Source organism: Lepisosteus platostomus, chromosome 7, assembly GCF_059453375.1.
Source record: "Lepisosteus platostomus isolate fLepPlt1 chromosome 7, fLepPlt1.hap1, whole genome shotgun sequence".
Classification (NCBI taxonomy): Eukaryota; Metazoa; Chordata; class Actinopteri; order Semionotiformes; family Lepisosteidae; genus Lepisosteus; species Lepisosteus platostomus.
This window is the reverse complement of record NC_142617.1, coordinates 36,352,638-36,376,720: the sequence shown is the minus strand read 5'-3', so window position 1 is coordinate 36,376,720 and position 24,083 is coordinate 36,352,638. Positions and strand designations below refer to the sequence as shown.

At 32.9% G+C, this 24,083-nt stretch overlaps 2 protein-coding genes across 8 annotated transcripts in view; one reads left to right on the top strand and one right to left on the bottom strand.

Annotated features, from left to right (window-relative positions):
* The window catches only part of sycp1 (synaptonemal complex protein 1), a 32,738-nt gene extending 18,197 nt beyond the window's left edge, over positions 1-14,541 (top strand). For 5 of the 7 annotated variants that reach the window (XM_088640068.1, XM_088640072.1, XM_088640067.1 and 2 more), the window contains 19 exons: positions 86-153; positions 270-331; positions 1,175-1,291; positions 1,946-2,050; positions 2,264-2,367; positions 2,924-3,041; positions 3,340-3,410; positions 3,949-4,030; positions 4,413-4,475; positions 4,732-4,794; positions 5,885-5,947; positions 7,574-7,690; positions 8,573-8,683; positions 8,821-8,913; positions 9,471-9,545; positions 11,277-11,462; positions 11,671-11,814; positions 13,330-13,416; positions 13,748-14,541. In XM_088640068.1, coding sequence (XP_088496194.1) covers positions 86-153; positions 270-331; positions 1,175-1,291; positions 1,946-2,050; positions 2,264-2,367; positions 2,924-3,041; positions 3,340-3,410; positions 3,949-4,030; positions 4,413-4,475; positions 4,732-4,794; positions 5,885-5,947; positions 7,574-7,690; positions 8,573-8,683; positions 8,821-8,913; positions 9,471-9,545; positions 11,277-11,462; positions 11,671-11,814; positions 13,330-13,416; positions 13,748-13,885 — 1,867 coding nt within the window. In that variant the 3' untranslated portion in view covers positions 13,886-14,541. The remainder of the gene's footprint in view (positions 1-85; positions 154-269; positions 332-1,174; positions 1,292-1,945; positions 2,051-2,263; positions 2,368-2,923; positions 3,042-3,339; positions 3,411-3,948; positions 4,031-4,412; positions 4,476-4,731; positions 4,795-5,884; positions 5,948-7,573; positions 7,691-8,572; positions 8,684-8,820; positions 8,914-9,470; positions 9,546-11,276; positions 11,463-11,670; positions 11,815-13,329; positions 13,417-13,747) is intronic. The other 2 variants (XM_088640070.1, XM_088640071.1) reach the window with 2 other exon arrangements.
* Positions 14,040-23,445, bottom strand: LOC148658637 (uncharacterized). Its single transcript, XM_088640079.1, has 4 exons — positions 23,287-23,445; positions 18,208-18,724; positions 16,879-17,043; positions 14,040-15,238 (listed from the first exon to the last, which is right to left on the bottom strand). The coding sequence occupies exons 1-4, from the start codon at positions 23,374-23,376 to the stop codon at positions 14,994-14,996; spliced, it is 1,017 nt and encodes a 338-aa protein (XP_088496205.1). The 5' UTR covers positions 23,377-23,445; the 3' UTR covers positions 14,040-14,993.
* Between the last annotated feature and the right edge of the window lie 638 nt (positions 23,446-24,083).

The window sequence follows — 24,083 nt, the reverse complement described above, 5'->3', positions numbered from 1 at the left end:
CTTCATTGTTTGCATAACACATATTCATGGAATTCATTTATTGATTCCTTAAATGACATATTGTTTGTAATTTATTTACCTAAAGGACAAGAGAGCTTGAAGATATTTTAAATGCAGTTTCTGAGGAACTAAAGAAGAAGGCATGTGAATTAGGTATCACAAATACTTTATTTAAATTTAAATATATTAATTTACTGCATGTTTACATTTTCTTAATGTTACATTTTAAAATTTAATTTAAATTGTGGATTTATTTCTGTACATTCCAGGAACAATAGAAGATGAAAAGAGCGAGAAGGAAAGACAAATGAAAATTCTCAAAGATGATTTGGTAATATTTTATTTTTACCATACAAATACAAATAATGATATAATTTTTATTTGTGGTTTTGTTAAAGTTGTCAGTGTAGTGGTTAATAACATTTCAATTGCTTGACATACAAGAGACAAAATCAGAAGCAATATAAAATAATAAGAAAACAATTAAAATCATATCAAAATTTTATAAAATAGATATGCAATTAAAGTGCTTTAAAAGTTGATACAAACGAGTGCGCAAGCAGAGTTAAACCATAATTGAATACTATGCATTCTGGGATAATCTCAAAATGAAAATATAGCATGGAATACAGTATATTTATAAGAGACTAAAAACAAAACTAAATGCTTGCATGGTTCAGGTTTGTTTCATACTAAAAATAAGTAAAAAGGTAGAACTGGAAATACATATAAAACATAAAATTAACTAAAATGTCTCTATTACATTTAGGCAGTGTGTCACCACTGATATTTGATTTCCTTGTACACTCAGAAAAAGAATGCAGAATTCCATGTGTCCTTTAGTTCAGCCATTAAATTGTACACATAATTAAAATATATTATAAGGCCTTAAAGGATGTAGGCTTATTCATTCTATTGCATTATTAAATTTCCCAAAAAAGTTTTCTTTAATTCATCAAACTACTGCTTGACTTTCTGTTGAATACTAGGTTCAATTAAAGAGTTAATGGTATTTTTGTTCTGCTGGGAAAAAAAGTTGCTGGGTTCACAGAGTTAGAGTTTGCTAACACTATCAAACACTATCTAAGAACACATTATTCAAAAAAATGTGTTTTTGTTTAAGTGTAACTTTGAATATGAATAACTATACAGTATACATTTTTTATGATAAAAGGATGTTATTACTAAGTCCCTGGAACTGTTAGAAGAGAAGTTCAAAACAGTGGAGTCAAAGTCAGGACAACTTGTTGCTGAACTTGAAGTTAAAAACACTGAAATTTGTAAGTTAAGGGTGAGTGAAATTGTTCTCAAACTATGACTTCAAATAGTTCTTAATACATTTTCCATATAAAATGGGTAATTGGACAGTTATGCTAAATTCTAACAGTAGTGTGAAATATTGGATAATTATAAGTTAAAACTACCAGATTTTATCAGTAACCATTTAGGATTTTCCACTTGTTAGTAATGTCATGCTACTAATAAATATAGCAAGAGGGAATATCTTTATTTAAAAAATAAACATGGAAGAGATGTTCATATCACAATGGGTTAGGTATGCTCTGAAGCAAATTTAAGTCATTCAATGATTTTTGGATACAATATTTGTATTATACCATCTAATTTCTCAGGAAAAATCTTTAATTTGTGTCATTAGTAACTGCTGCTATATGATGTATAGTTGAAAAAAAGTAAATTATGCTGCTTAGGTGTCTGTCCATGTAGCAGAGAAAATTTAAAATAATACCCATTGCTTGACATTGTCAGAAGAGCAACCTCAACATTTTTGTGCTCCTACTCAATAAATATGGTAGATTCTTATAATAAGTGGAAAAAATATATTCACTGCTTTCACATTTTTGTAAAGTCAAATGAGCCTTTGAACAGATATTTAATTTCTCCTTTACATTTTTCTGTAACAATAATAAATTCCGATTTTGTGTAGAATATAGGTCAGATTAATTCTGTAGAAAAAAAATACATGGAAGAGACTCTACAAGAATTACAGAAAGACCAGAAAAAATGGAAGGACACTGTGCAAGACAGAGAAGTATGTTTCCACATTTTAACTTCAGTGGTTAACTAATTTTTTACTAATATAAATGGTGACATTTTCTTTAAACCTGTTTATGGTAATCATTTACCTATTTGTATTGGATGTCTGAAATGGAGTACAAAATTTAAGCTCTGTTTAATGGAATTTTGTTTTTGTTAATTGTAAGAATACCTATATGAAAATGACATAAATTTCTATCTTTCTCAGAGAAAAATATGTGAAATTGAAGAACAGTTATCTGCAGCTCTTGGGAAAGTGGTGGTACCACAGGAGGAAATGGAAGATTTAAAGAAAGACTTAAAACAACAACAGTGTGTCATGTTGTTTGTTTTTAATTTAGTTACACCATAACTTTTACCAAATTGGAGAGCTTTTGAAATTAAGATTTTAGGGATCTTAGGTTGTATTTTAAATGTCTTATGAAAATTAGCACAGATACATACAACACAAATCTCTTTAGGACTCACTATAGTGCATTATGGGATGCTTTGTCCAACATCTGCCTAAATAATTAATCTATTTTTTAAATATGTGATAGATTACATTTTTAACTAATAGACAGTGCCTTAACCCTGTTTGACCAAAAATGATGAAGTGCATGCTTTTAAGTTAGCAACTGTTAGCCATGTTAGTGGCTAAACTAGAATTTATCCAACAATGAGTTACAAATGATTAAAGCTTAGCAATGTATTGTATGTGTACTCTAGTAGCAATTTTCCTAATATACTTTACTAAAATGTATCCATATGGTACCCATCTTATTGTATATGGAACATTTAAAACTTTAATAACTTAATTGCCTAATATGGTTATATTAATATGATTGCCTCTACATTGACAATGTCATATTTCACTGTTTCTTAAAAGGGAAAAATATCAAGAGTTGATGTCAAATTTTAACAAACTACAAACAGAAAAGCAGGATGCTATCCATCAGATGAAGAGTGAAGCTGTTAATGTTAAAAACCTTGAAGAGTACCTGAAGGTTTGCATGTCAAAATATTGACTTTAAAAGAGTTTGCTACCTCTGGAAGTGTCATCCTATATTGAGTCATATTATAGAAAGGGATATATTTTTTATGAAAATGAAAAATATTTTATGTTGCTAACATTTTACACCAGTGAAAGTTTGATAAACAAAAAGGAATATTTCTTAAATTTCCTTAAATATGCTATTTGTTATGACTTTTTCTCTGTTTCATATGTTTAATGTGATGAAAATTGTTAAACAAGAAACAAGGAAAATTAATGCAGTTTTTGTTTTGATTATGTTTTCAAATTAGGCAAGCAAGGAAAATGAAGAAAATAGCAGGAAAGAAATTGAAAAACTACACAAAGAAAACCATCAACTTGGGTATGATTTTTGTTACATTTTTTGAAAATGTTATTAACATATTAATATATTCTGCTCCATATTCAATTGGGTTCTTTCAGTAATCAAAAAATGGGAGATGAGAGGTGATGAGAAAATGACACATCTGACTATAAATGAAAAAAGGATGAAAGGGAGGTCCAGCATTCCTCAGAAAAAAGTGCCCTTCCCCATTCTTTCATCAAACAGTGCTGACCCCCATGTGGTAGATCCTATTAAAGTCACCCATCTGAACTTTTTATAGATATAAAAATCTTAGTTACTTTTGATAAATCTAATTAATGGCTTGAAAAGCACTTGTAAACTGTGTGCCCCCAGACATGTGTCCACAGGACATTCCTTGATAAAACTTTCACATTAGCTGGAGAATGCCTGCTGTGTCAAGAAAAATTGGCATTGACCACATTTTGTTAACATGGAATATCTGACATATCCATGAAGAATGTTGTATAGTATATGTTAAAAAATATTTTTTTCCTCAATTTTATTAATTTGTTTCCCTTTGAACATTTTTCACTAGAGAGGATCTCAAATTACTGAAAGGCGAAATTGAAAAGCAAGGTTTTCAGACTGAGAATAAGCTAGAAGAGCATGAAGAAAGAGTAAGGACTATAGCAATATTATTGTTAGATTTTGAATATCCTTCCTCATTGTACCAAACAATTTGGAATTCTAGTGGTTAAGAATAGACTTGATTAAGTCAAATGTCATAAAACAATGTAAAGGTAAAACATTTGATGTTTTAATTTAAAAAAGTAAATTCCTTGTATTAAAATTAAATTTAATATTAAAACATAAATACATGGTTTAATTATTTGTAGATATCTACCTAAAACATTATTTGGCCTTTGTAATAGCCAAATAAAAGTTGTTTTGCCTCTTTGATAAATAGATGATCAAAAGACAATCTGCGTGGACAGCTTAATTTGGGATGATAATAATGTCTGTATTGGATGAATAACTATTTATTTACTGTTTTCATAGACTAGAGGTTTGCAGAGTGAATTAATTAAAAGGGAAAAACATATTAAGAGCCTGGAAACAAAGGTAAATGCTTAAGTTAAAAGTTAATTACTGCATCTGTATAATCTTGCAATTTCAATACCCCCTAGTTAATTTTTGCCTCATATATTCAGATGCTATGGCATACTTTAATTTTTTTTAATTATATGAAATTATACAGACAATGTAAATTTAAATGATATTTTAGTATAATTTAGTAAGATGATTGTGTCTTCATCTTTATTAAAGTAAACATAGATATTGATCTAAAATGATTTCCTTAGATTAACTTTTTTTGTAGCTGAATACCTTAAAGAAAAAAATGGAACAGAAACACAAAGCTCAAGAAGATCTAAAGCAAGAGGTACTGTACTAAGTAAAAAATGTTTTAGCTGTATAGCTTTCCTCAGGTGTGCGGAGGAACAAGGAAGTAAATGTAATGTAAGTTACATATGTAAATATAAATTAAAAAAAGGTAGACATTGGAGAGAGATTAATCAATCAGTGAGGGCTTGGAGCATATGTGAACCACATTTAATTTAGGATTATTGTTGTATTAGTACTCTTCAAATCTTTGTGAAAGGGCACAGAGATGTAATCATAATCAAGAGAGGTAAATTGAGGAAGCATCAGCTTGAAGAAAACTTTCATTGCTTTCTTGTTTGTTGTTTCCTATATACTATATATTTGGATAGTGGGTAATTTATATGTATGGGGTTAAAATTGATCCTTCTAATCATTTCATGATCACGTGAAGGGAGTCATGCCTTCACTTCAATCTCATTAATTGCATTTTTTGCAGAAAGTGTCTTGTCATTTCTTTTTGGTAGAAAAGATAGAAGACTAATTGACCATTTCAAGGAACGTAGGAGCAGTAAAGATAGAAGTCCTCTTCTAGTCCCCCATTTTAATTTTCCTGGCCATGAGATACACTTCCTGTATTTCTGTGACCTTCTAAATAGATTCAAAGAATCACATACTACAAATCAGAAGCCAATATATTCATTAAAGTTGATTCAGACATTCACCTGGCTCTCAATGGTCAACTAATGTCTCTCTTATATCTCCCCTCCTTTACAGTTTGCCACCTTCCATATTTACTACATAAATTCCTAGATTTCTATTTAGTCTTGTTTTCACAGTTTTCTACCCATTCTCACGTTTTCTTTCATCTTCTCCATCCTGATGCTTTGGCCTCATACTGTATTTCTTCCACCACATACCCGAAGAGTCTCCACTGTCAAAACCTTATGAATTGTTTTTTGTTTGGAATTAACCATTATATTTTACATAACATTAATAATATATGAAATATGCATATACATATAACATATATACTGTATGTATTTTGATGTTCCGAACTAAATGTTCACATTATGTGATTTAAAGAAAGTTTAAATAATAATGTTGTTTTTGGGTATGCAAATATTCTATACATCATCTCATTTTCTTAGAATAAGAATTTAAAAGGAGAACTTGCAGCAGAGCGTGAAAAGTGCAATAATGTTCAAACTGAGGTATGTACAGAATGTGTTTTATTTAAAAATTGTTGAGATATGTGCCAGGTTCCGCTTATGCAGTCACACAAAGTTGGGAGATGTACTTAAATTAATTTCCTGGTGTAGGAAAATAACTGTCCCATATCACTAAGGTCCATAACATACTGGGCTATCTCATTTTCCCTTTCTGTCTAAAATTTAAAAGGTTCCCTCAGACTGTGCTAGCAGCTGAGATGGCATCACCCACCACAGAACTCCCATAACCTTTCCCAATGGAGCACTTGCTCCTTGGAGAGTGATTTAATTGGTGGAAGCTAAGTCTTTTCATATAACCTATTTCTAACCCTGAGAAGTTGGGCTAATTAACAGTAGATCATTTCAGTGCCAGCTCTGAAACTAATCTAACCAAAGATATTGCTTCACCATGAAAGTACCCTTAAATCAAATAAACCGTTCTTACAATGAGACCAAACTGGTTTAATCTCACTACAGTATATGAATACAAGAAAGATCATGGAAACTAGCTGCTTAGATTCCTGTCTTGCAGCTCTGTGCAAATGCTTGCACTCATTCTTCCTCTCTAGAGAATCCCTAAGCTGACATCTAGTGGCTTATATCAAATGGGCAGTTCCAAAGACAGTTGCTGCACTTCAAATTTTGAAGTGGTATAACATACAGTAACTAAGGTATAAAACACATCTTAAATCTATTCCTCTGAGTTTAGTAAATAATTTATAGAAATTAATTTTAAATTGTAACAGCTGAGGGTGGAGTATTAAGGTAACAGTACACATTTTATCCTTACACCAATTTAAAATACTTGATAACATGCACCCTGTCTCCAGCAACAAAAAACGACCAAGTGGATCACATGATTTCTTTGTCCCATTGGCACATTCAGATTTAATTACAAACTAACACATAAACTTCTACTACTGCAAATATTTTGCAAAAAACTGAGAGTCCAGGCCCTTTACAGTGTAATACTACCCCCACTCATCCTTTGTAAGACACATCAAATTTACAGGAAACTAAAAGTTTGAGATTTTTTTTTCTGTAATCCAAATAATGCATCTCAGAGATACAAGTTAAGAGTGGTGAGTAGTAAAAGGAAACATTTTTTCCTCAAATAGAAAAATACTGCTCTAAATTTACTTCTGTTGTCTTCTGTGACCAGAAATATCAGTTATGTTTTTAGTCTAAAAAAGAGCAAGACAAAGTGCTGGTGCTTAGGATAGGTAGGCAGATTGCTTCTCCCACTCCTGAGGATGAGAAAAGATTAACTGACCCCTTAGGCCATCCCAAGCCCATGTCTGCTGTAAGAACAGACTACTTAAGTATAAACAACCCTTCATTCTGACCAGGGTTTTTGTAAACTGCATACTGTAGCTTTCCAGATATAGTAATGAAGTTATAGTTAAGAACTGTTTGTAAGTTACAATGTTTATTTAATAAGAGATTTAAATTGAATTATTTTGAATAAATAATAATAAAAACTATACCATATATTTTTTTATTCAGAATTGTCACTTTACTCAAAACATAGAGGTACATTAAGTGTTTTGAATACAGAACCCATAATTTTGAAGTAATACTTTATATAAAAGTAATATTGTTGCAATTGATCTGTTTCCCTCACTTAAGGTAAATACATTGAAAACTGAGCTTGAAAGTGTTCAAAGACTTCAAGAGGACAATATTAAGAATCTTCATAAGACGATTGAAACCAAAAGTGGAATTGAAGCAGACCTGAATGAAAAGGTTTTGTGTTTTAAGATGCTGAATTTTTTCACCCTCCCTGTCTATCTGAAAAAATTGTGGTGGGATGGGATTATACAGTTTACAGTATATACAGTATACCTGCTGGTGAACTGGAGTCAGTATAAATAATTTAGAATCTATATACAGTAGGTTAAACTGGGAAACAGAAATTCTTATTGTTAAGTCTTAACAAAAAGTGTATACTATAGACCACCTAATGTAGAGATGGGTATGGGTTTCTTCATGTTTGATGAGGTCTTAGTGTTATGAACAAAGGTGACTGGCACTTTATTAGGGGACATAGAAGCTAAAATTTATAGTTAAAAATTGTCAATTATTGCACCTAAATGCAAGATGTAAAGGCACAGAGAGATGCTCTTTATTGATTTTCTTTTTAAACTACCACAATACAATTAAGTAAATAGATGTGACAGAAACAATGGGAAATTGTGATAATAATAAAGTAACATATGATGTATACATTAAATGTCTAAAGCTTGAGACAAAGATGAACTGATGAGGGTTTATAATAATAGAAAACCATAATGTGTCTACTGAAAGCTTGAGACAACCGAAGAAAAAAAATCACACTTAGTAACTACTGTAAGGAAGGATACAGGGTCACAATTGGAAACTAATACAGAATTTATTTAGGATTAATAATTCAAAATGTCATGGCTATTAGGAGGGGTATTCCCAAGCAGGTCGTTTATGCCCAAACTCTATCTTCCTTCAAAAAACAAAACATAGATTCAATTTGCTACTAAACTATTGAACAAGGAAAATAAATCAGATTTTTTTTTTTGCAAACCCATCTTATGGTCTTGTGTTATATTTCCCAGCAATGAGTCAGTTAACACAGTTTTGTTTGTATTTTCTCAGATAAAAAAACTGAAGTCTGCAGTTGATGAAGCATTAAAGAATAAACAAGAAACTGAAATAACATGCCAACACAAGATATCTGAAATGGTTACTTTAATGGAGAAGCATAAGGTAAAACTGTTCCAATTTATGGTAAAAATAGTAAAACAATTTATTGTTAATATGTTCTGTGTTTTATTAATTTGCTGAAAATGCCATTTAGTTATGTGATAATTGATTAGCCTTATGTTTGTATTACTATGTAATAGAACCAGTATGACAAAAATGTGGAAGAAAAAGAAGCTGAACTTCATCAGAAGAAAAAGAAAGAGATAGAACTGATCGCTGCTAAAACATGCCTGGTAATAATGATATTCCCTGTTGAACAACTTTAATAAACACTGAAAGTTTTTAGAAAATGCTGTTGTTCTACTAGATTACATCATGAAATATTGTTTTTGGAATACTTAACTGCATATTTCTAATTTAAAGGGGAACTGCAGTCCCAATTTCTCAGATCAGTTATTAAATCTTGAATTGCGATGTAATGTACAAACAAATAAGTACAGGTTGTGCAGCACACATTTTACAACAGAAATGTTCCAAAGTGATCTGCATGCAGTTAACTAGTAAGCAGTATTTTTCGGCAGAATATGGTGCTGCGCATACCTGAAAATTGTGTCTATTTTCTGATGTAAATTGGAGGTTTTACACATTAATGTGTACATTTTACTTTTATTGTGGTTTGAAATGGACTCATCATTACTGATTCTTTCTAACCTGAAATATAGCAGTTCCCCTTTAATCAAGTGTTAAAATGTTAAACTGTTTCAGGGTGGAGACAAATGCCTTAATATATTTAATTAATTGAATATTATTCTTAAAAATATCCACTAAAATTGTCTCTTTGTGAAAACAGGAACAGGGGCTTTCCAAGTTGAAAGTGGAGTTTTCAATTTTAAAGCAACAGCTCAACAGTGAAATGAAGGAGAAGGTCAGCTTAATTAATTGTATTTACAGTGCCCTGCAAATGTACTCTCTCTCATCGTAGCGTTAATCCCGCTTCAGCAGGGTCCGCTTGACGTTGTCATTAAATGCGACCGAGAATATTCCAACCGGCATGTCACTCCACCTGCTGTCGGAGTGGGGGGGGGGGGAGGAGAACAAAGTAATGTAGCCAATTCATAGAGGGGAATTATTAGGAGGCATGGAAAATTTGGCCAGGATGCCGGGGTTCCACCCCTACTCTTTTCACCCTGCAAATGCACTGGGACAATGAAATCTAAAATGGAAATTTGACTCTAACCAAGTGAAACAATAACTGATAAGTACAACTCCCGAGTATTTATAACTTTATTATTTCACTTAATGTAACTAATGGATGATTATCATCATTATTATTAGTAATAATAATTATAATAATAATAGCATTTGATTATAAAAAATAAAAATAATATTACAATGTTTTGACTAATGTTACAACCGAATGAATTCTGAACTTTATTGAAACATTATGTCTGCTTATATAGAAGAAAATGATTTCATACTTATTCATACTTAATATAGGATGCCAGTGACCAAAATAAATAACCAGTGCAATCGATTAGTCCATCGGGAGAAATAAAAAAAAGAGTTAAATGCAATTGAACATGTATTTTTTATGCTGAATAAAAAGTCTAAGCCACATCACTAAAATGATATGCAATAAATTAAGGCCGTTGGCTACAGTAAAGGCCTGGCTAGACATCTCCAATGATTACACAAAGAGCGTGGTGAGCTCAGTTATGCAGTTATTGCCTGAAAGGGATATGTAACCAAATACTGACTGTATACACCTGGAAATGTGTGTTAAACCAATTGTGTCCCAAGACTATGGTCACTTGAAATCACTGGGATGAAAACAAAGTACATTTTTGTTCTAATATAGTTCTAATAAAATCAATTGCATGGATGTAATTACACAAAAAAGGCATTAATATAACATCCTTGTCATTCATATTATAAGTATACAGTACATAATCCAATTGCTAGACTTAAAGCCAACAAAACATTTTGATTTTGCTGTAAATATACTTCTGGAGGGCAGCGTAAGTTGAAGGTCCTTTGTAAGAAAATATATAACTTCTAAAAGACTCTTAAGAAGACTTTTAAATGACTCTTAAGAAGGCTATTTTAAGAAGAGACTAAAAAATTAAAAAGCAAATGTCAGTATTCAGAAAGAGTGAAAAGAACAGGAACTTTCTTTTCCAGTATGTAAAATATAGCCTATATAGATTTTACAATGCACACTGATATTTTTTTATTTTGTCACACTATTATTAGTAGACATCTGAAATTACAGTTCAGTCATTTAGTTCCTACAGATGTTTTACAGACAAATAATATAATGTTTTTAATGTGTAGTTTTTTTTTCAAAATATAATTTTAAATGTCATTTCAACCATTAACAGAGAATTTCCCGTTTTAGAACTTTCACATGAATAGAATTCCTGTGAACATTCCTTTTGAAACATACAGTTTTAAAATATTAAAACACCAGGTTTACTTTCGTTTAAACTTAAGTATAACATCTGATTCAATACTGACAGAGGTTTGTTTTTAAAATCTGATATATAGTATAGTATAATTCCTAGTGTGAAATTATGCACTCATTGAGCATATTCTGAATGAGTTTGTTTTGTTTTAATATACTATAAATAAATAAAAATATTTCTTTGATGGACAGAAAACAGATCCCCAAGATTTGAATTCCACTGCTAGTACCAGAACAAAAGAAACTCCTTCTCAAAAATCTGCCAAGAACAGTGTGTCTGAAATATTGAGAAAGGCAGAAATAAAATATTCATCGACAAAACATCTATCTTGGACACCAGTGAAAAAAGTTAAAAACCTGTCCACTCCAGACATTAAGGTAAAAGTGTAATTTCCCTTGTTTTCTAAATGGATTGTATTGTCTTTTTTAAAACCATTTAGCCAGAAAAGCTGCCCTTTGCTTCCACTTTTGAAGGTATTTTTGATATACATATTATTGCCTTACATGGTATGTTTTGTTTAAATATAACTATTAAACGTGTATGTATAGTAAAAAAGAACATAGCATTAATTATTTTCTATTTTAGACATATTTGGTACGAACACCATCTATTGAGAAGTCAGCGCAAATAGCAAGACCCATTCCAGTCACTGATGGTGCAAAGAAAAAAAGAAAAGTTGCTGTGGAGCTTGATATGAATTCAGACAACTCTGAACAAAGTGACATGCTGGTAAACAAGGAGGTTTTAATAATGATGTAATTAGGACTGCTACTGCAATTTTCTGAAACCCTGTGGTAGCTCACTCTGCCAACTTTTGGATGCTGCTTTTTTAAGTTTAGGATCTTTAAGATAAAAACATAGTTCCTTTTTAAATACAGGAATATTTAGCAGCTGAGGCATAAATAGTGCATTAATAAATTAATATTTTAATCATGTTATGTTGGAATTTACTTTGACTGGAACACTGTATTCTACACAGTTTTAACCACATACAGTACATTGTTGTTCAAGGAAGATAACTAGAAAACTATGTACAGTTTTGAAGGCTTCCAAGGAACTTCTTACCCATTTCCAAATTACATTTAAAATTAAATTTAAATTAAATTTATTTAATAAATTAAGTAAATTAAGGAGTTAAAAATGATTACAATTTTTCCTAACAAGTCTGGAATTCAGTTTATGAAAAAGAGAAGTTAGAGGTATGAAACATGTTTTGCCAATGTGGGTATAACAATGTTGTTGAAACATGTGTGGCACACATTTGAAGCAGGTTTTAGTGAACAAAGTTTTAAATCAATGGCTGTAGTGATTCCTAAGACAGGCACTAAACAATGGTAAAACATGGTATAAAATCCCATTTCTCAATTTTAACAATTACAGTATTACTACAATGATACCAATTATGAATACAATGATCAAGTTCTGAATTAACTTTCCAAACATTTCCGTACTGTATTATTATTTGCGTAAGTGGTGTTGTTTTGCCAAGCAATTGACAATTCAATTTGGGCAGGAAGATTATCACAGCAACTTGTGAGGTTTAAATCGGAAGCATATGGTCTTCCAAGTTTCAGGGCAGTAGGTGTATTAGTTCCCAAGAGAAGCACTTTGAGTTGTGAGAAAAAAAGGAGGCCAGGTGACCATCTTGGTTTAAGCAGGTACACCAGTTCATCAAAGTGTTAAAGTTAAGTGTAAAAAACTACAATATTATGAAGTATGCAGTTATTTGGCCAAATGTTTTTAAACAAGATAAGTTACTGCATGGCCTGCATATTGAAGAATATAAGAAAGGCAATAGCAATTGACAGTCAGGAAGTCATTATTGTTTATGCGAGAGCCAAATTTTCATACTGTACATACTGTATTCATCCTGTTGATACTAGAATTACATCTATAGTATACAGTTTAGAGGTAACTGGCAAATACGTTTTTTAATAAGAGTAGTTATCATGGTGGCTCATGTTTCTTTAAATGCTTTATCATCTGTTGTGAATCTAAAAACTTCTGCAATTGTTTAGGTGCAAACTTGAAAAAGCTATTTTGATGTATTTTGTATTTTGATGTATTCCAAGTTTCAGCTCAATCAGTGTGCAGTGCATAGTTTCACTGATGCAGTTTGATGCTGAACCTCTGGTATTGTAAAAGCAAAAACTGGTTTATCTCCAGAATGTTTTTTCAGCAGTTAAAGTATTCACACTATACTTAATCATTATGCTCATGTAAAAAATTCAATTTTTATTTTAGAATTTTCCTAGAGAGATAGATTCATTCAAGAGCCTGTATTCAAGTGATGCTCATGCACTTCATCTTTGTGGAGAAGAATTCAAGATGGTAAGTTTTTATTATATAAAACTATTTTTAAATACAATTACTTACTAATTGTATATTTCATGTGATTCCCTTGCACATAATTTCTTAATGGCAACATAATATGAAATATATTACAACCTAAATTATGAATATGATTTTCAATATCAATTGATGATCATAACATTTAAGAGTTATTTTTTTAATGTTGAATATTAATTTAAGTGTTACTTGTATTACAGATAGCTTTTGACATGGTTTAATTTGATCATCTATCAGTATATTGATTTTTTATTTAATACACTTGATAATTCATATAAGAACTTATGTACTGTATTATTACACTATGTTTCAGAGTCCTGCTGTTCCAAAATCACCAGGGGCAGCCCTGAAAATGGCGGCTATAAAAAGGATGCGAGATGCTGGTTGGACAGCTGTTACCAACTCTGACAGGAAGAGAAAAATGAAAGCATGTGAGAAAATATTTGCCTAAGTCTTTCTGTTACTACCTGATCCACAATCAAAACTTTTGTTTTACAATATTGTTTCAGTATCTTTAAAACCTATTCTTGGAGGGTTCTATTTGCACTTTACACAATTTTTGCTTCAGAAGAAAAATCATTTGAATTTCATATATAATCTTAGAGTTTTGCATAGCTTTAGTTGTTTTTATTTTAGTTTTTACAAAGTTCAAAGTTGCTGTACAGTTACACACATTTACAGTTCACAATATCTCTGCAATAAAAGACAAGAGTTTTAAAAGAGATAACATTCTTTTGAAAGTCTTTGGATTTATCAACAGCAATTAATAGTTTGTATTTCATTTGACATTGCATATTTAGTATTAAACGCCATTGGTTATTATTTTTATTAAATATACATTTAGATTTGTAGGAATGAAATGATATGGCTTCTAAAATGAATATACACTACTAATATTGAGATCATTTCATTCCATTTCTAATTCAGTGAAGTCTTGAAATTTCTAATTTAATGGAATTAAGTGATATACATTTTTTTTCTTGTTACATATTACACATATCTAGCCAGTTTAAAGCACCAGCAGTAGGATATGGAAATGATACAATTTGTGAACATAGTATGTGTTGTTACTTATTGTTACAGTTGTAATAAAATGTTTATGAATAATTCTGTTGGTATTTTTGTGTACATTTTATGCTTTTATGCTATGCTATAATATTTTGGATCATATATTACAATTAGTTTATGTAAATTAAGAAAAGTCTCAAAGTACAGAAAGAGATTTAAAAAAATATTCTTCTGGAACAATTTTGCACAGATAGTTATGAGAAACTCTAGATATTCTTTTTCTCCTTTAATTTTTTAATAAAAACCTTCACTACAAAATATTTGATTTTTCCATCAGATTTTGCTTCTGTTGTAATTATATGCTTTAATATTTAATGGAATTGCATATATAATTAGCATACATACACCACACCTGTTATTTGGAAACTTTGTAGACGTTAAAAACAATATATTAAATTTGTATTTTATATTGTCTTGCTGTTTATTTGTCATTGAGTTTAGCAAATGACATTGTTAAATGCAGTTCCATAATTATAAAAGGTTGAAAGGCATTATGTTTCCTCAGTTGGAGCATTAAAGGTTTCAAAGGTATTAACTCCCAAGTCAGGAGACCTTTCTTGTTCTTCAGACAAGAATTCCAGACGGAATTGTGGAGGTTGGTTGGTAAAAGCAGGATTTTCTGAATGGAATTCATCATCCTCATCCAAAACTGTCATGTTAGGGTTGTAGATTTGAGGACCATCATATAGTCCTCCTGAAATCACAAGGGTGTCTTCTGGTGTCCTGTACCTGTTCACTGTGAAAACAATGATATTTAATATATATCGTATGGACATGACAAAGCCATTATATATGACAAGTACATTTAATTAAGTGTCCTTTTTTAGTTTATAAGTTAAAAATAGTCAAGCAGTTGTTATTTTTATATTTTCCTGAAAACTTTATAAGATTTTGTTTTATCAAGCAGGTTCTAGGAAGATCATGCAGCCCATAAATAAAGTCCATTAAATAATATTTTTTCTAATGCTACGGGTTGCAGACTATTGTCCAAAAATAAAAAAAATCAAAGCAAAATGTTACAGTAATCACGCAAGAGTAATCAATCATGCAAATGTAAAAACTCAAACATAATAGACCACTAATGTCAGAACTTTTTAATGATTTTAAATTATTGCATTGCACGTGGCAAGCCAGAAACATCTGTGAAAATTTTAGCTGAATAATTACATTTTTTTTATTTTATGCTAAACTCAGCTATAGGACTGAATCCATAACAAATTTTACAGGATGAAGGGAGCACCTACACACAGATGTAATGCTCCTTTCCCACTAGTGCTCAAGAAAGACAGGATTCTGAATGGTTGTCATATCTGCACTGTACCTACAGCTCTTGCTCTCCTTTTAACTTTACCTCTAACTGTGACTGCAATATTCAAAAGACTTTCTTATTTAAAGTTACCTACAAATTATTTATTATCAACAGTCATAAGATTGTCTAATCTGCCTGGCAAATGTTGCAGTTGAACCCAAACTCTTTTGCTAGCTGGACATCTATAAAATAAAATTTGTGTGTAAAAGAAATGCTTTTTGATAATATTAATGATAAGAGTAATATAAGTGGGGTTTGAACTGTTGGGGGTGAAAAACACTATATTTACTGTTCTGGGTCACATCAAATTTAATTGGATTGCATATGGTTAGGTTAAAGGAAAATGTTTTGAATATACATGTAGGTAGGTAGTTCCCTTTTCAGGCCATAAAGACCCATGGGCAGAATGGGGAGCAAGGGCCACCATTTTTCTTAACCATCCAACACTGAAGGTGGAGGTGATGTGTTCAGCATTACACTCTGGCTAGCTTATTACCCCCAGAAGGATTAACCACCAGTACTCATTTGGAAAGCAGGCTGAGTGGACCTGGGAGCCATCTGGAAGGAATTAGGGCAAGCTAAATCACTTACCCCTACCTGGGATTGAACCCAGGTCCTTCCAGTCAGGTGCTAGACACCCTTGCTGTCTGAGCTACCATGGCTCCATGTTTTGAATATATAGCTCAGTATTTTAGAAAATTACAAATTTATTTTTGAAGTGCACCTATCTTAGCCAATTTTATAGTAAAAAATAACTTACATTTGTAGCCCATTTACAGAATACAATGGGGCATTTTACTCTGACTATTCAGATGAAGTACCTTTCTCAAGAGTGCCATGCCTGGGAGTCTCCATGTAATTTGATCCTTAGGAGTGAGTTGTTATTCCAATCAATTATATACAGTGTATTTATTAACAGGTTTATTTTATTTCAGATCAAAGATTATATTTACTTACATTTAAGTGTTTCTTTCACAATTTGAAATATCTATGAAATGGAGCAACCATATTCAGAACTTTGATAATTAAACTCAAATATTTGAAATTAAATATGCTAAATATCCTACCTGTGTCATCATGGTTGTTGTAGAGGGGTCGGTGTACATACTGAGTCTTCTTCCTCTTGCATTTGTTAAGGCTGTACATGAATAACACGAGAACTGCCACCCCAAGAATAATACTGAGGAAAATGGTGATAGCCTTTTCAGAATAGCTGAGACCAAAATGCTCACCTAATAAAAAAAAAGAAATGTATGGTAGTTTGCTGACATTCAAATATTTGTTAAAGCTACTGTACTGTATGTTTCAATGTACTTTTTAAGACTATTGTCTTTAGCTTGACCTTAATATTATCTGTACAGTATAAATTTTAAGGTTAAATTAATTTATTGAATCACAGAAGTACTTGCTCTAAAGTTGTTGTTTTTTTGTAGTGGAGGATTTTAAAGGAAAATACTTTGTAATTGATTTTATTTTGAAATAATAGTTTGAAAAGATGGATTGAACAGCTCCCAACTGATGCCAGCTTTTGCTAGTTTACTAATAATAACAACAATAATGATAATGATAAGAAATAATTTAATTAATATTACAATAAATATTATAGTTAAATTATAATTATAGCACTTTAAATTCAGGAGGCCATTATGCACCAGATATCAGTAAAGAAGTGAAAAATCACTTTACCAAATTTAAATTATGTGGGAGATTTCATTAAGACTTTTTAGTATTTAGTATTTAGTACAGACTGATGAAGACAGTACACTGGGGCTTGCACCACATCCCTAATGAATAGTACAATAGGATGTTTAATAGATAGATATTTTATTGATCCCGTGAGGGATCACTAAGTAGTCATGACTAAGTAGTCATGTTCTCAGTTTAACTTCGCATTTAAGCCTCCTAAAACACAGTGTCCAGATCATTGTAGGGTATTGGTTTGAAAGTCTGATTAAGGTACGTCTCCTATTTCTCCAACAACCCCACTCTTGCTTTGAACAACACATTTGTTTTTAACATCCAGTTATCAAAAGCAGTTAGTAATGTTCTTTCGCGTCTAATGTGGAGAATGTTCAATGTACATTTCACAAGGAATAAAGACATCCAAGAAACAAATGCATTTGAGGATGTGCATTTGAGCGCTTAGGATTAGTGAGATTTGGTTTATCTGTGGGCCAGCCCAGTGCCCATAGGATGTGGAGGATAGGGCACTCACGCAGAAGTTAACTGAGGGATATCTGCAAAGGTGGAGATTGGGTGGAGGAGGAGTGTCCAAGACGAATGTGAAAAGCATAAGGTGTTGGGAAATATGAAAGTGTCCTAGTTGTCATCACCCCCCCGAACATCAGTTAAAACAACATTATATCATGTGAAATCAAGATTTAAACTGGACTTACCTAAAGTGGGAGTGGTGAGAGTGAAGTAAAATGAAGTGGGGATCAGTGGACTACTCCCTGTGACATTGGGTAACAGGGTTGATACTGACTGATTGTGGGTGGACTGTGATGTACTTATTGCAGTAGTAATTGCATGAGTCCCCTGGGCTGTTGATGTTGACATGGCTGTGGGTGAAGGATCAGATATGGTGCTCTTCGACACAGATGTGGAATCACCACTGGAAGAATCTGTTGTGAATCCAGTTGCATTTCTGAGAGGAGTTGTCTCTGAAGCAAATTCAGGTGCTTTACTGGTTATTGCTTCTGTTTGAGATGTTGTTCTCTCTGTTGCTGTTGTGCTGGCCATGGTGGTGCTCAACTGTACAGAGGGGGTTGTGGATACACTGTTCAAAGTTGCATCTTCAGCAATAAATGTAACAGTTTCTGCCAACAGAGGGATGGCAGATAATAGACCCAGAGCAACAGCCAAGAGTGGTAAAGTGATGAGCTTCTGGCTCATTTTTGTACATGTAGGAACCTGTGTAGGACAAAATTACAGTTAGCCTTTCAAAAACTCAGGAACAATGCAATAATTTCAGAGGAATATAAAGAAAATCATCCACATAAATGCAGACATAGCAAATATAAAATAATGTAATTATACTAAGGATACTATGCTAAAACATTTAAAGTCTTGTAATTTTACAAGTAACTAACACAGACAAATTTAAAATCACACTCTTTAGGAAAGGGGATTGCTCTTCACAATAACATCCCTTTGTCTGTGACAGAGAGTCCACATTTTAAGCAATGATGAGGAGATTGAAGTCTCTTTTTTATAACCATTCGAAATAAGAAGTGAATTGTATAGTGCTGGTCATTTTATGAAACACTCTTTTTGTTGTTCTGTTAATGTATCATTGTGGAACAGTGCCCGTCACAAGTATTGGGACAGTGAAGTCACAATTGCTATTTTTGCTGTACAAACTAACAATTCAGATGAAAATATGAACAGTATATAAGGCAAACATACACCATGCCATCTTTTATTCCTGGGTATTTCTGTGCTTATACAGTTTGTTGTACTGTTTTAGATTAATAGCACTTTTTGTGTTCAATTCTCTATGTCAGGTAAGCATACATATTGGGACAATTGCCTGCCTGATATTTCTTATTAGTCAGGTGTATCCTGTTGCACCGATTGTGCACACATTAAAGAGCTGTGACTGTGTGGTGTTGGATTTTGCCTTTTCTATGCCCTTTGCTATCAGCCTTTGTTGTTAGTAGGTCTAAACCAACATGACGACTATAGAACTGTCTATGAAAGAAAACAGGCAATTTGGAAGTTGAAAGAAAAGAAGAATTCAAACAGGACAGCACAATTCTGGTGCACAGTATAGCACATTAACTGGGCATTGTAAAATCAACAATTTGGAATATCTTGAAAAAGAAAGAAACCACTGGTGTTCTTAGCAATCAGCAACTCCCAGATTGGCCGAGGAATACAGGTAAAGTTGTTAATAGAAAAAGTGTCTGCACTATTAAGAAAAACTCTAACACAACTGTCGCTGGAATCAATCAGCTCCACAGTGCCAGAGTGATGGTATCACAATCTACTATTCACAGAAGACTTTGACAGCAGAATTATAAAGCCTACACCCCAAGATGCAATTGGCTCATCAGCACCAAAAAGAACAAATTCATTTGAGGATGTACATTTGAGTGCTTAGGCATAGTGAGATTTGGCTTTTCTGTGGGCCAGCCCAGTGCCCATAGGATGTGGAGGATAAGGCCCCTTATGCAGAAGTTAACTGAGAGGTTGTTGCAAAGGTGGAGATTGGGTGGAGGAAGAATGCCGTACTGTAGATGAGCGAGTAGAGTTATGAAACAAACTGTTGTGGACAGATGAACCAAAGATAAACCTATTCCAAAGTGATTGCACTGTGAAGGTGTTGAGAAAGGAGCAAACAGACAATCCAAAGCACCACTTCATCTGCGAACATAGAAGTAATGTCTTGGCTTGGCCACCTCTGGAACTGGCTCACACATCTGTACTGATGATGAAACTAATAATTGTAGTAGCAGAATGACTTTAGAGGTGTACAGAAACATCTTGTCTGCCTATGTACAAGAAAATGCCCCAGACTCATTAGTCTGCACTTCATCATGCAGCAAAACGGTAACCCAAAACACATTGCCAAACTGATCTAGGACCAAGTCCTAGACTGGCCAAGTCAGTCTCCTGATTTAAATCCAATCAAGCATGCTTTTCACTTGCTGAATAGGAGACGGAAGTCTGAAACCCTAACAAGAAAAAAGAACTGAAAATACTGTAGCTGCAGCATAGACTTGGCAAAGCATCTCAAAAGAACAAACCAATAGTCTGGTGGTGTCACTGGGTGGCAGGTTTGATGCAGTTACTGCATGCAAAGGATTTTTTATAGTGTTTTGTACTATGTTAATTTACTTTAACTTCTCCCAATACGTATGCTTACCTAACATTGTGGAAATGAACACACATAAAGTGCAACTATTCTAAAATGTTAAAGCATATACAGTATTTGAAAAAATTACACAGAAATAAGTTGACATTCTGTGTATTTTCCTTCTCATCTGAAGTCTGAACTGCTTGAGTATATGGCAAAAATAGCTATTTTGACTTCACTGTCCCAATAATTATGGAGGGTACGGTTTATGAATGACATAAGTCTAAGAATCTACTTAATTGAGTTCAAAGCTGGGAACATGCTTTGGTGTTTAGGATTAGAGATGTTAATGCAGCACATTCCACAATGGTTTAATACAGTGGTGCACAGCTTTGTTGTGCCAGAGCATAGACCAGCACATATTCAGAAACAAAAATGTCTGGAAAGAAAGGGCAATTGCATCAAGATTAGTTTTTGCAGAATTAATTCAAGTGGTGGGAGCTAAAAGAGTATGTGAAGGAAAGAGCACTGAAAAGGGATTCTGAGTTAGCCAACAACGTAAAGCATAAAGAAAGTACAACATTGCCATTTAATATAAAATGTTCTAATAGATTCCTTTTAAATTAACTTTATTTTCTCTGATTTAAAGAACTACATAAGGTCTTTAAACTAATGAATATACAGTAGAAGGACGGAAATGTATTCTTCCATATAAGCCATGGGCTTGCAATCCTGGACCTGGAGAACTGGTGTACCAGCAGATTTGTTTCTGAAGACCTGGGAGAAGTTGATAAATTGATCTAGTTATGCCAGTTACCAGCTGTTTCAGCTTAGCCTCTCCAGGACTAGGATTGGTCACCCCTAAACTAAACAAATTCAGAAGTCTAGCCATTAGTGTGTCAGACGAGTTTGATTGAAACTGAGATGCAACACAATTAGCACTGAAAAGGAAGATACAATAAGTTAGGCAGGATATATGGGGACTTGCAGGCCCTGAGAAAATAGAAAGACTTAATAGAAAGACAACAGAACCAACATTTGAAAGCTTACAGCATGTGAATAAGAGATGCAAAAGCATATGGCTTTGAGTACGTTTTTCATTTCAAAACATACATATATTGTAACTCTTGGATTATGTCCACTCTTAAGACTTTTGCAGAGCAGTGCATGTACAGTAAGCATTTCCTGTGGCTTTTGTAGTCACATCAGCTATAGGTGCTGTATTTTGTGTGATCAGGAGATACGTCATTTCAGATGTTGATATGTACTGAACAATTGCACAGTAATTGATAGAAAATAACTTTGTAATGCATTCGTTCTGTGTTGGCTTATCAAGGGGTGCCGGCTGGTATGATGAAATATTGTTCAGGGAGGATGAGAAAGTCTAAAAGAATAAACAAGCCATTTAGGCTTACAACAGAATGTCTCACACACTGTGGAGCTAATCGGTACAAGTCTAGTCTTGGCAGTTCCCTTAAGCAATCAGGTGCTCTGAAACTCCTCTGCTGCTTTGGAAACTATGGGAGGAGACTAACATGATAGCACAAGATTATATGTTCCTGGTATCTTTTTCTTTAAACATTGTGTTGTTCGATAAATAAAACTTATATGCAAAAATGTATTTTCCGTCTCTCAAAGAGCGCAGTCCTAGTCCTAAAACACTGACTTACGCACTATAAATTGTATTTCCTATGAAAATGTCAACAAAAACAGATTATCACATTAAAGGCTTCTTATAAAAGCAAAAGCCTTTTTGAAGATTAAACAGTCAACAATAAAATGAGAGATTTGTCTGAATTAAAGAAATACTTCCACTGTAACTTCCACATTTACCAGGAGGAATAGAGAAAGTTGCACTACTGCAGTGTACAAATCTGGTAGAGGCAGCTTCCACCATGCCTTAGGGGACTGCCTTAGAGGACTGAATACTTATGCAATGTAAACTTCACTTTGTATAGCTTCTTTGCAGATTTTGCTGACATTCAACATCAATTACACAATGATTATTGCTATTTTGAATTAAAAAAATTTACTTGAAAAAATTCCATACATTAATTGTAATTCTTCAAAATGTGAAATAAATAATAATAGTGTAAATCTACTGCTTGCAATTTTGAAACAACACTGTGTATTGCAATGAAATAAGAGTGGCTGGGGGACGAGGGTATTGCAGTGTTAGTTGATTCTAGGGTTTCAGGCTCAGTGACAGCAAGGCCCGACTCAGCCCTTCACTTACTGTACTCAACTTTCCTGAAACGGGTAGTCTCGCTTTGTTTGACAGCATGACCAGACAACACTAGAACACCAGGGGTTGTCAGCAAAACATCTGTTAAACCTGGTTTCCCAAACTCATCCTACTTTTCTCTTCCTACTACAAATATTTCCCTCTTTGTTGACATTTTCATAGGAAATACAATACTGTAAGCATTAGCCGTAACTGGCTGGCAACAGATATCACAGAATAAAAAGTAAACATTTTTAACACAGCTTATGTTATTAAATAAACGTACAACTTTTGAAAAGCTTTAACTTCCCAAACTGTTCTTTGAAAAATCCTCTTGTTCTTCCTACACTGTGCAAAGGTGTGTTTTCAACCACATGCCAGACAAAGGAAACCCGTGGGCTATGCCTTTGAAAAAAGAATATCAACTGAGAAAAAGAGAGGGAAACTTACCAGATCCTCACTCTGTATCTGAGCGAATGAGTTTATCCGAGAAGAGTCTGTTTCTTCCTGGTGCTTGTTTGAACAGTTCTCAGTTTTCATTCCCTGAAGGCCTGGGAAAAGCTTAGGATCAGTCCTACGTCACACTCCAGGTAAGAGGGAGGGATCGCATTTTGTTACCTTCCCTTCCTTCCTAGTTTGTTGCCACGGAGACTCAGTTAATAGCTAAATACCTCACTGTGTTTGTTTATAGGCAGTTATACCTCCAGCTGCCTTCTGAGAACTTCCTGCATTTTACAACATTGAAAGACTTTTTAATTATTTTTATTTTCTCCTGATTTAGCTCCTCTATGAATTTTAAAACTTGTTAACGACGGTACTCTGGTGTACGTGTACTGATTAGCAAGGATAAGCAATATAACACAAAACAACTGAATGGAAAAGTACCCATTCAATCCAGCTCAAGATGGTGCTTTGTCTTAGTGTCTGTTTGTGATGCCTGTGCTTCAGTTTTAGACTGTGAATAAATTATGAATAGACTATGAACTTGTAAGACTATGTTGTCTTACAAGTTTCGCTGTGAAGAGAAAGTATTTTGCTATTTAGATTATGTGTTGTTGTTGTTGTTGTTGTTGTTGTTGTTTTGTAACAGATGGTACAATAAATAATTCATAAAAACAAGTGTCATTCATACACTATAGTGCAACTATATTTTTTTTACCCAGATTGCTCCATTTTCTCCATGCTTTGGAAAGACAAACAGTTCTTTGTGTTTCTTGAGCTAGAAACAATATTGTATCTTGTTTTTT

What these genes read in the sequence shown, in the direction of transcription:
- LOC148658637 (XM_088640079.1), bottom strand. Translation starts at nt 23,376, where the DNA reads ATGAAAACTGAGAACTGTTCAAACAAGCACCAGGAAGAAACAGACTCT. An exon ending in TCTCACCACTCCCACTTTAG is followed by an intron (nt 17,044 to 18,207) that starts GTAAGTCCAGTT and finishes TTTTTTTATTAG; the next exon opens with GTGAGCATTTTGGTCTCAGC. An exon ending in CAACAACCATGATGACACAG is followed by an intron (nt 15,239 to 16,878) that starts GTAGGATATTTA and finishes TTGTTTTCACAG; the next exon opens with TGAACAGGTACAGGACACCA.